The following is an 11614-nucleotide window of genomic DNA, read 5'->3' as shown; positions in this document are numbered from 1 at the left end:
ATCAAGCAGCAGCACTCTGTGTGGAGTATCCAAGTTTACCTGAGGGAAGACCTATGTAGAGTACATTACAGTAGTCAAGTCTCAATGTTACCATGATGTGGATCCAGTAGTCAGACTGGCCATGTCAAGATAGGGCACCATCTTTCAGGCTAGACTGAGTTTATGGAAGGCATTTTTTGTAGTTGCGTTAAATTGTTATTCTAGCAGTAGTGCTGGATCCAGTATAACCCCTAAGCTCTTAATCGAGTCTGCAAGGGTTAGCTAGACCTCATTAAAAGTGGTGAGAACAGTGTCCTTTAATACCTCCATCTTCCCAACCAGTATCACTTCTGTCTTGTTTGTGTTCATTTTTCATTTGTTTGCTTTAAGCCAACTGACCACTGGTGCCAAGCAGTGACCTAGGACCTCTAGTGCATTACCAGGGGATTTGGATAGAGATGCACAACTGGGTATCAGCAAAATATTGATGACATCCAATTCCATAGCTACAAGTGATTTCTCCTAAAGGCTTTACATAGAAGTTAAATAACATGGGGAATAAGATTTCGCCCTATGGAACTCCACATGAGAATTCTCACCCTGAAAACAGCTGGTCTCCAACAGCAACCGTTTGGGTCTGTTTCAGTCCAGGACTCATCCCGATACCCATATCTGCCTCCAAACACAGCAGGATGGCATGATCAGGAGAAACCAGTAAGAAGCATGGCCTTGTCTACATTCAGATAGAGGTCACTTAAACCACTAGATCCATCTCCGTCCAAAGTGAATGAGAATAAAAGCAAGGAAGCCAACACATTTTAATATTTGCTTTCAGTAAGGCAGGTTGACACATTTATTCAGCTCTAGCCATTTCAAACTAAGAGTGTCAAAAGAGTTAACAGGAGCCAGTGAGGAGCCAGGGAGACCCTGGTGCTCCGCTCAGTAGGAAGCTGAGGTACCATGGCTAGTTGCTAGGGTTGCACTCTATGGCATTATACCGCACTGAGGCCCCTCCCCAAACTCCACCCTCTCCAGGCTCCACCCCGAAATCTCCAGGAATTTCGCAACCCAGACCTGGCAAGACATTCTTTCAGGCCATGCCTATTGGAGTAGGTTGTTGTGAGGGTGGAATGGAGAAAGCGATGCATGCTGCCTTGAGCACCCTGGGAAAATATGAGCTAAAATACTATAGATAAGAAAGGAGCTTAGAAATTTTGCTAAACTCAGTGAGCTAGGCAGGCTACAAATGAAGATAATAAACAGGGCTTTTTTTTCAGCCAGAACATCGTGGAATGGCATTCTGGCACCTCTTGAAAATAATCGCGTCTGGTGGCCCCACCCCAATCCTCTTTCCTCCCCTGTGCAGCCCAAGGTGTCCAGCTCTTTAGCTTTGGACAAAGAGCAACACTTTTCTTGCTGCTTGCAAGCATCAAGAAAAGTGTGTTGCTTTTAAAGCCCATTGCTTTTCAGCTGATGGGAGAAGGATCCCCCCTCAGCTGAAAAAAACAGGAGGGCATCTGAAAGCAGCAACACTTTTCTTCCACGTTTCTCCCCTCTTGAGAGTTCCACCACCACTTTTCCCAGAAAAAAAGCCCTAATAATAAATGGTGATCAATAATGCTGAGATGGTGAAAAGGCTGGAGCCAAGGTCTCGCCAGATCTGTCCATAACATGTGAGTTAAAGGGCACACCTAAGCATGCACAGAATGATCTTCCCTGGTTGCTGAGTAATCAAAACTAGGTTGCTCACCCCTTACTAGGCGCAGCAGAGCACCTATGAGGCAAAAACTCGGACTCCCAGCACTTCCCATTCTTGAAATTAAGCACCGACAGGCTTTCTTCCGTTTTAATATAAGAGAATAACAGGAGGTGAGAGAGCGTTTGCCCAATATTTACGTCCCACCCAGGCCTCCGTATCAGTTTCAAGCCTGTCTAGTTGGTTTGGTTGTTATGGAAACGAGACCAAGCCAAGATGGCGGCTGTACGGTTGGAACGGTTTTTTTGCTACAGGTTCGCCGCGCTTTCCTATAGGCTGTTATTTTTCCAGTGTACAAAATCTCTATCCGTATAGCTGAGAAAGATGCACACTGGGACTGAATTATCATTCAAGATCTCCCGTAGGCCGCGGCCGAACCAGTAAAGCGACACGTTTTTCCTCCCACGACCCCTCAAGAGCTCCATTAGTCTGTAATGGGGGGGGGGGCGTTTTCTCACGAGTCATGTTGCTCGCGAGTTGCCTTAGCCCAAACTCGAAGCGGTATGGCGACAGTTTCCGGTGTGTCCCTTGCGAGGCGCCGTCGCCGAATTTCCCTTTGCTCCCGTACCCCTCCCTCCTCGTCTTTTGGTTGCTTAGAGAAAGAGGCTGAGCCAAGATGGCGGGCGGGGAGGTAGCAGCGGCGGCAGCGCTGGCAGCTGTCGGGGAGCGTGTCCGTCTGCGGTCGGGCATGTAATCACCCCGGGCGCCCCGCGGCCCTGCCCCCCCACCCGCGCCGTCGGAGCCAGGCCGGGCTGCGGAAGCAGCGGCCGCCGCCTCCCGCTTTCTCCTCCCCCGTGGCTGCCAGCGAGGATGTTCTCGGCCCTGAAGAAGCTGGTGGGCTCTGACCAAGCCCCCGGTCGGGACAAGCCCATCCCGGCCGGGCTGCAGTCCATGAACCAGGCGCTGCAGAGGCGCTTCGCCAAGGGGGTCCAATACAACAGTAAGTGGTTGGCGGGACGGAGTGAGTAGGGAGGGGCTGGGCCTAGCAGAGCAGCTGCTGCTGTTTCTGGAAACTGGTGTAGAGAACAGAAAAACTGGCTGAAGCGGAGAGAAAGAATTGGGGTCGTACAGTGCGGACCCAGTACTGGATCCTAATGGGACCCAGTACAGTGCGGTGTGTGTACGTGTGTGGGGGGGTGGGGAGGGGGTTGTGATCGGGGAGGTGAAGACGTTCTAGACCTGCTTCACGTAGGTAACAGGAAGTGGATTGTGTATTAGTTGTTGGCTTCTCCAGTTTTGAATGATCTTCCGGCTATAATTCACAGGGGATAGTCGTGTTAATCTGTTGCAACAAAAATAAACAGGATTCCTGTGTAACTTTAAAGGTTAATAAAATAGTATTCCATTTTAAGCTTTTGTGCACTAAAACTCAGTTTGCACATTGTTTCAGGTAGGTAGCCGTGTTGGTCTGCAATAGGAAGAACAGGATTGGGTCTGGTAGCGCCTTAAAGATGAAGTAGATTTCCAAGATGTGAGCTTTTGAGACACAAAGCTTATAGCTTGGAAATCTGCTTGGTCTTTAAGGTTCTATTGGACCCGGATATTGCTCTATGTTCATTGTATTTCCTTAGTCTTTTAAGACAACATTTTGCCTCGGTGCATAGGGTTTCACATGAATATCAGTCTACCATGTTTGTGTTGCTTTCTCCAAGGAACTTGGGCTTGGTGTATATGGTACTGTAGCAGTGTTGTGAGGCAGATTAGACAGGGCACCTAATGAGCGTAATCATTAAGCAGATATATAAATCCAGTTTTCCCAGTAATAGTTTGACTAACCACTACTGTATACTACTAAATCAGGGAGGTGGGCTCTGTCTCTGCTGTACTGGGTTTCTATTTCCAGGGAACTTTACTCCAGGGACCATTCCAAAATGTGATTCTTCACCGGCTGTCAGAAGTGCTGTGGTTCAATCTGTCACCTAATTCACATCTTGTTTCCTGCATCTGAACCAGGCCTTGGCAGCTTGTGGAAGAGTGTGTGGGTGGATGAAGAGAAGAATATGGCTATTGTTATGCAAACTTCAGCTGGGAGTCTAAGGAGTATCTAGATCCAGAGGAGTTAGCCGTGTTAGTCTGTAGTAGCAAAATCAAAAAGAGTCCAAAAGGTGCTACTGGACTCTTTTTGATTAAGGAGTATCTGAAACTGATACCTGATTTTAAAGGAGACCCAGGATGAGTGTAAGGAAAGAAGGAACAGCAGGATGAAGAGAAGTGGGGAACCAAAGCCTGGCATTATGGAGAGGGAATAAGAGCAGGAGTTGGGACTTACGATACAAGTAAGAGGGTGTTGCCTTGTTTGGGGGGCTAGATGGAGAATGGTTTAATGGGGATTGGAATATGATTGGGAAACAAGCCTCTGCAGGAATCGTGCATTTGCTTTTCTTTTGGGGGCAGGAGGATAAAAAAAGTGGGGGCTATTGCCTGCATATGGAAGCGGTTTATTGACTGGAAGGCACAAGTAAGGACTGTCCTATTTTTTAAAATGAGGAAGTGTACATCTTAAGCAAGTGAACACATTATGGGAGTTAAAAGAGGTAATATGTCAAAATGGGAGCTGAGTTGGGTTATGTACTCAACCTTGGGGTAGAGTAGGAATTTTTGTGTTAGAAAATTCAGAGTCTGCCATACACTTAAAAGCAGAATGTAACTGAAATACGTAGCAGTAGTGTTTTAAAACAACAAGTTAATCAGGAGCTATTCTTTCGCTGAGAACTAATGCTGAGTGGGGTGGGGGAAGGAGGCAATGCTTGCCTTTGGAGGAATGATTAGGTAGACTTTATTTTGAAGGGAAGGAGCAAATGAATTGAGGCAGTGAGCTATGGAAACAGAAAATGTCTATGAGCGTACAGTAGAAGAATGATGGTAAGTGATGCTAGCCTTAGGTTTGGGATGGAGCATTTGCATTCTTTGATTCTTCAGACACCAGCTTCAGCACTTCTAAATACAGAGAGGAGTACAGTCAAGACCTGTGATACTGAGAGCCAATTGCAGTAATGTTTAGCTTGGAAACCCAGGTTCAGATCTTGGACACAGTCTTCTTGTAGAGTTCATATCAGGGTCAAGCTTTCTGAAAAGGAATTTTCACATGTTCACACATGGTGAATATGAGATCATCTCTTTGTGGCTATACAACAATCTAGCGTTATAATCTTGCGTGTGGCAAGTAATAGTTTTTTCTTGGCCAGCAACTTAGTTTGACTTGTCCTATAAATTACACATAGAAGTCTGTCTTACAACTGTGGGGTTTTTGCTTGTTGTAAGACAGGAAGAAAATACTAGCTTTCAGTCTGGCTCCTGAAAGTTTGCTTCTGGTGCCTAGGAAATTAAAAACAACTTTATTTATTTTTACTTCATTTATACACTGCCTTTCTCCCCAGATGGGACCCCAAATGGCCTACAATGTTATCCTCTCCTCTTTTTTATCCTCACAACAGCAGTCATGTGAGCTAGGTTAGAATGAGAGTATGTGACCTGCCCAAGGCCACCCAGCAAACTTTCATGACAGAGTGGGGATTCGAATCTGAGTCTCTTAAATCCTAGTCTGACACACTACAGCATATAGGCTTTCAGTATCAAGTAGCTTTTTTACCAGATTGTGCTTTTGGTTCATGTAGCTCAGTACTGTTTACTCTGGCTGGTAAGGTTCCCCCGGATCTTGGACAAGGAAAGGCCTTTCCTAATACTTAGCAGCTCATTTAGTTGGAGATGTAGAAGGCTGAACCTGGGGGTTTTGCACAAAAATATGTTCTTTGCAATTGAGACGTAGCCTCTCCTCAGAAATGTTTTCCATAGCTCGCATTATCTGCATGCCTGTGTTCTGTCTCGTGCTTAGTTGAGACTAAGGGAGTACAGCTGCACAGGATAATTTGTAGCTTTTGGTGTCCTTTGCTGATGAATGGAGATCTTTGTGTTTCTGATCTTGACTAAGGATGTGCATGAATAATTTGGGAGCCAAGGACTGCAGCATGCTTGGGTGGGCACAAATCTTGCATACAATTACTTGGAACCAAGGCCTGATCTATGTATGCTGAAGAACGAAGTGGTAGTATTCTGAGTGATGAAGTGAATTGTGCTGTTTGAGATGTATAATACTTTAGAAACTTCTGCATTTTGTTATGATTTTGGAGGTCAGTTGCAAGCATCATTTTAATGTTGTCATCTTTTCTGTAAGGCGCAGATAGCAAAAGCGAACTAGCAGTTGCTTCCTGATTATGGAACTTCGCTCCTGGAAACTCATCGTGATCTAAGCACCTTTTGGAAGCATTGTGAAATACATCCTTTTATATTGTCTATGGGTGAAGTTGGGAGAGCGGTGGGGACTTGAAACAGTGCTTTAAGATGGTAAAATTATAGATTGTGCAGTTAAACTAGTTGGTGAAAGCTATGGGTCTAAATCATATAAAAGGATTTCAGCCCATAATGGGCTGTTGGCTGTATAGAAGAGGTTATTACAACATGTATCTGTAGCAGCTGTCTAGTTCTCGACAACCCCTTCCACCAGCAAAATCTAGCAAGCTTAACACATCTAAGGTCCATGGAGTACATTGCTCTTAGCTTGTTCCTTGAGCCGTGGTAGATTGTGCTACCTCTCATTTTGTTGTACTTAAGATTTTTTTCAAAGAAAGGGAGGACGGCAGCAAGAAGATAGATGATAAAATAGTAGACTAAAGACAGCCATAGACAGTAAAGAAGTTAAGTGGGGTCCCCTTTTTCACACTGGGACTAAAAGTGGGTGCTGAGAAGGCTGAAGACTCCTGGAGTAGAAGTTCTTGATGAGCAGCAATCTCTGCCTGCTTGGCAGGGGAGGGCCCATGGCTCAGTGATGGAGGATTCATTTTGCACATAAAGGTGTCAGGTTCAAGAGTGTCACTGCTGAAAAGGTTCAGAAGGTAGATGACATGAAAGACCTCTGCTGCAGACCCTGAAGAACTGCTTAACAGTGTAGATAACACTGACTGTGGTAGACCATTGGTTTTCTGATGCAGTGTAAGGCAGCTGCATGTGTTCCAGCTTGATTCTGGTCTCTTAGAATTTGAAATACTCATGCTGGCTCCTTTATAGTAGTAATAGTCGATCCTGGCAATTGACAGTGTGAAGTATTTGGTACTTTCCTGTCTTGGGCTGAAAGTATTCTAAACTTTTGAGAAGCTCCACTAAATAGAAAAGGAACATCACCCATACTTTTTGAAGTTGCCTTAGGCCAAGTTGAGCCATTGGGCCATCAAGCATAGCATTGGCTGTTGTGGGTTTTCCGGGCTGTATTGCCGTGGTCTTGGCATTGTAGTTCCTGACGTTTCGCCAGCAGCTGTGGCTGGCATCTTCAGAGGTGTAGCACCAAAAGACAGAGATCTCTCAGTGTCACAGTGTGGAGAAGATGTAGGTCATTTGTATCTACTCAGGAGGGGTGGGGTTATTGTCTGCTCTGACTAGCAGCAGCTCCATCGTATCTTTAAACATGGAACCTACAGTATGTGTTCTACAAGCCTGTCATTGCACTTCCCCAGCAAATACCTCTGGTGATCTCGTATGTATCATACGCACAGGATCCAGGCTGCTTCTGCATTTCCCACAGCCTGTGCCATGAATTAGAGGGGGCTGCTCAGTTTCAGGCTTCAGCTGTGTGTTGACCATGGATATCGGATGTGCACTGGGCACATGTCCATCTCCTTCACCTATAGTTTTTGCTGCATTGCCTCTGAGAGAGTTTCCCTTGGTGCTTTTATCTTAACAATGCTTATGTTCTAGCCACTATTTTTAACTGCAGCTTTCTATCACTGCCATGGAGAAATGCTTTCTAGTCTCCATAGTAACCCTTAGTGCTGTTTCTGTACTATTTCAAGACGATAAAGTGTGAAGCAAGTTTCAGGGGGATTCATGTCCATCATATGAGCTTTGTTTTCTGAAGCACTTTTTGTATATGGCCCTTGAAGATAGTTTTGGTGTGAGATGTTTGGTCTAAGACAGATGTTTGGGAAATAGGATAAAGGTTGTCAAGTCACACCTCTTGCTCTGTCTTCCAGGTAGTTAAATAATGGACAAAGAGAGACAGATGCAACACGGTTTCTTCTCAAAGAGCTGCAACTCTGTCTCTAGGTGTTTCCCATTGGCTCGTAGTACTCTGCTTACTAGTATGAATAAGTCCAGTTTGACTGAGACCTTCTCTGTCGCATGGAACAATGATTCCCTTATCGATGTATTGTACAGCCCAGAAAATCCACAACAACCATGATTCCCTTATCCTTCCTGCCTCTTGTCATGCTGCCCATTGCTGTTCGTATACACTCTCAATATTTTTGCCTTGTTTATTTAAATCACTTATAATCTGCCCTTCTCTTTAAGACTTCACTTTATGCTTCTAGATTTCATTTGGGAGGAAAATGGGTTCAAAATATTTTAAATATATTTTGATTGCAACTTCCCTTTGCCACCTTCTTGTTCCTTGGAATGTACAGTAATCAGTGTCATCTGTTACGTTAACCACTCTTTTTGACCACAGAGAAATCATATTTTTTGCACAGCCTTAACTTCCAGTTTTAAACTGAATCCTGCCACCAGGTCTTGATTCTTTGTGGCTGAAGAGAGATTTTGCTCTGCCTTGGTACTTTTGTGCCCTGTGAATTGGCATTAAATGGCAAAAAATTCAATTTCTGGATTTCACTTATCCTGTATTGATTGCTTTTCTTGTGATGTAAGATATTTCTGAATTAACTTCAGAGTTTGGAAGGCGCTATCCACATGTCTGCAGGCGGTGATAAGTAGCACTTAATTTGAGTGAAGACTAATATTTGCATAGTGATTAGTTTTACATTCAGCACTAAGGAATGAGTTCAGCCATCCCCCTCCTTTGAATTTTCCATATAAACAGGAGTGAAATGGGATTAGGATGGTTTAAGAGGGTCTGATGGTGATGGGCTCAGTGGTCATTGCTTTTAGGACAAGTTAAATCAGTGGTGGGCAGCCCTTAGGCAAGAGAGACGTATTTTAGGTATGAATATTTCATTCCAGGGCTCACTGCTGTACATATGCTGGGTGTGTTTCCCATATCTTGGGCTGATTTGGAAGCTATTAGCTGGATATAGTGGTTCAGAAGCAGGCAAGAATGCCACCTTAGGGAGGGTCCAGCTCAGTCACAAAGCATTTGCTTTGCATACAGAAGATTCTGGCATCAGTCCCTCACAAAGTTGAGGTGGAAGCAGAGCTAAGGACATTTTCTGCTTGAAAGCTGCTACCAGTTAAGTAAACAGTACTGGGCTAGGTAGACCCACACACTACATGTCTGCTTTAAATGTTCAGTAGAAGGCCTGACTTCTGTGCTTCTGTGCTGTAACTCGATGGTCTGTGTTCTGTCCTCCTCCTGTGCATTTGTGCTGCAAATTCCATTGCTGTATACTGATCACTCATGAGCTAAGCATTGATGGCAGCCTAAAGACCTTGAAGTGTGGCTAATTTTTAAATAGCATATACAGAATGAAACCTGTTGCCTTGCTCTTGAATATTTGATGGGTGCTGGAGTGGTGTCAGTTGCATCGGTTACAAGCATTGGATGCTGTGGGAGCTTTCAGGGTAGCTTCTGAGAGAATGTGTGTGCTTTTCTGATTCAGTTTGCTTTAGTGTAGTCATCCGAATGAATCTAAAACTCTTCTTTTGTATTGGTGAAACAGCAGCTTGCGTAAGGGGCTTAGTGTGTTTGACATATTGCTGGCCTGTTTAGTCTCCTTGCTACTGCGTGTGCGCGCACCCCCCCCCCCCCATCACTGCAGTGTTTCTCTCTTAGCTGGAAGCTCAGCAGAGTTCTCCTAGCTTTAAAAGTTCTTGGAGAAGATAGCTGGAGTAGCTCTGCTGCATTGTTTAAGTTGGCAACAGTGCCAAGTGCCTAAGAGGAGGTAGCAATAATAACATTTCAAGGGCTCTGGTGAGGCCCATAGCATGCCTGAACTGTAGGAAAGAGTTGTTGCAGTAGTAATGGTAGTGGATTTATGGTGAGGCATAGTCTGTTCATGCTATGGCACGTGTACCTTTTTACCCAGGCTAGTAGCTAATAGTCTATTCAGAAGTGTGTAGATCCCTAACTCATGTCTTGGTATCCTTGAATTGGTGCTAATGGTGTTAAGATCATCAGCTGATCACCAGAAAGTTCTCAAATTAAATCATTGTGTGCGCTTGTATTTCTTTCCACACCCCTGTAACTAATGTTACACAGTAACACTGGACTTCTCTGTAAGTTGTTGTAAGCATTACTGCCATGTTATATGATGTGATTTGAACAGTTGAAAGTACTATAGACGTGTTGAGCAATACTATCTTAAGAATATGTTGGAAAAGGAATTCTGTTCATTGACCTCTTTCAAATAATAGTAAGTCATTGGCAGCAATGGCCTCCTTGCATAGTAGTTTTGGAGAGAAACTTACGAACAAGCTGCAGTTTTGTCCTGTAGGGATCTGGCCTTGTGTTTCAATTGGAAAAATGCCCCAGTTCTTTAACTCCCTTTTGGTGCAGTCTTAAATATCTGCCAGATTTTCCTGGTGTCTGAAAGCATAGTTGAAATATTATGCTTGATGCTGTTGGCTTTGTTTCCTATATTGCTTCCTCATCCTGGTTTTCTTTTTTAATAAGGGTGCTGTCCCAAAGGTAGCTGCAGCACTGTGCTCTGGATATGCAATGAAATCCTGAAAATTTGCCTTTGATATCAATAATGTTTATTTATTCCCTGGGAGTAATTTTTTGTACGCTTTTTCTATAGTTTTGTTAATTGGTATGCACTGTACTGTGCTGTGATGTACTGTGTGGGTATTTTTTGTTGATCTTTGTGAGGAGTCAGAATAGGCCAACAGAACAACCCTTCCCTCAGCCCAGTTTTTATTTTTTAACAAATAGGATTCATGGTTTTTCCTATTGTGTGTGGTGCTTTACCTCACTGGCTAAGGTTACCTGCAGAAAGAAGCCTGCCCTTCAGCAAAAAGGAAAAATAAGTCCACAAGTCTGTATATGCAAACATTTCTAGCGTTAAAAACCAGCTACTCTGCTTGGTCACCTGGAGCCTGTTTTTATTCACCATAGATTACCAGGTGAGAAGCCATTTAGATGCTCAGGATGGAAAGTTACTACAATTACACCATGCAGTGCTGGGCCCACCACTCAATGTTTGTTGTCTGTTTCATCTTTTGTTTCAGTAAATTTTTATGTACTGTCCTAAGTTCAGTTTATAAATAATCCAAGGCAGTTTAAAATAATACAAAAAACCTAATAATGCAGAAGAGTCACAACAGCCTTGGCCTGGAAAAGAAACGTCATTCAGCTGAGTACACAAAAGTAGTTCAGTAAAGCATTTATTTAAAGCAAAATGCCTTGTATCCTTTACAAAACTGGCAAGACAACTGGCTCTGCTGACCTTTGGCGGGGGGGCGGGGGGAGCTGATTCCAGAGGGTGGAAGCTGCTACAGAAAGAGTTGTCATCTAGATACGTTATGAATTTGTATGGTGGAAAAGTGGTACCATCAAAAGCAGCTGTTGACTTTACTTGACCAACTGAGCTCTTAATTGACCAACTAAGTCACACAGAGAGGTAGTTGTTGGCCAGTTTTGACCCATCGTATAATCGGGCTCAGTAACACATGTCTCTCTTCCTGCTCCATTTTGGGCCTAGTATGGTGGTGACAGTCCCAAGAAGGTTGGGGCAAAGACTTTATTTTTGTCAAATACTTAATATTTATCAGCTCCCTTTCCATTGATAATGCTGGAGGCAGCTCACAACAGTCATCAAAACATATCTCCAAATAACAATTAATAGGCAAATACTCATGATAAAACTGGATAAAAACTTGTTTTTAATTTAAAAAGCAGCACAATAAGATAGCATATCATTTTAACCGGCAAGTGAT

The 11614-nt window shown here is 43.9% G+C and overlaps 1 protein-coding gene across 4 annotated transcripts in view; it reads left to right on the top strand.

Moving 5' to 3' along the window:
• Positions 1–2345: 2345 nt before the first annotated feature.
• Positions 2346–11614, top strand: part of RABL6 (RAB, member RAS oncogene family like 6) — a 40709-nt gene continuing 31440 nt past the window's right edge. For all 4 annotated transcript variants that reach the window (XM_054997680.1, XM_054997677.1, XM_054997678.1 and 1 more), the window contains exon 1: positions 2346–2675. In XM_054997680.1, the coding sequence (XP_054853655.1) occupies positions 2546–2675 (130 nt within the window). In that variant the 5' untranslated portion in view covers positions 2346–2545. The remainder of the gene's footprint in view (positions 2676–11614) is intronic.

This window comes from Eublepharis macularius, chromosome 14 (assembly GCF_028583425.1).
Source record: "Eublepharis macularius isolate TG4126 chromosome 14, MPM_Emac_v1.0, whole genome shotgun sequence".
Taxonomy (NCBI): Eukaryota; Metazoa; Chordata; class Lepidosauria; order Squamata; family Eublepharidae; genus Eublepharis; species Eublepharis macularius.
Note: the sequence above shows the minus strand (reverse complement) of the source record. Positions and strands in the feature narration are given on the sequence as shown.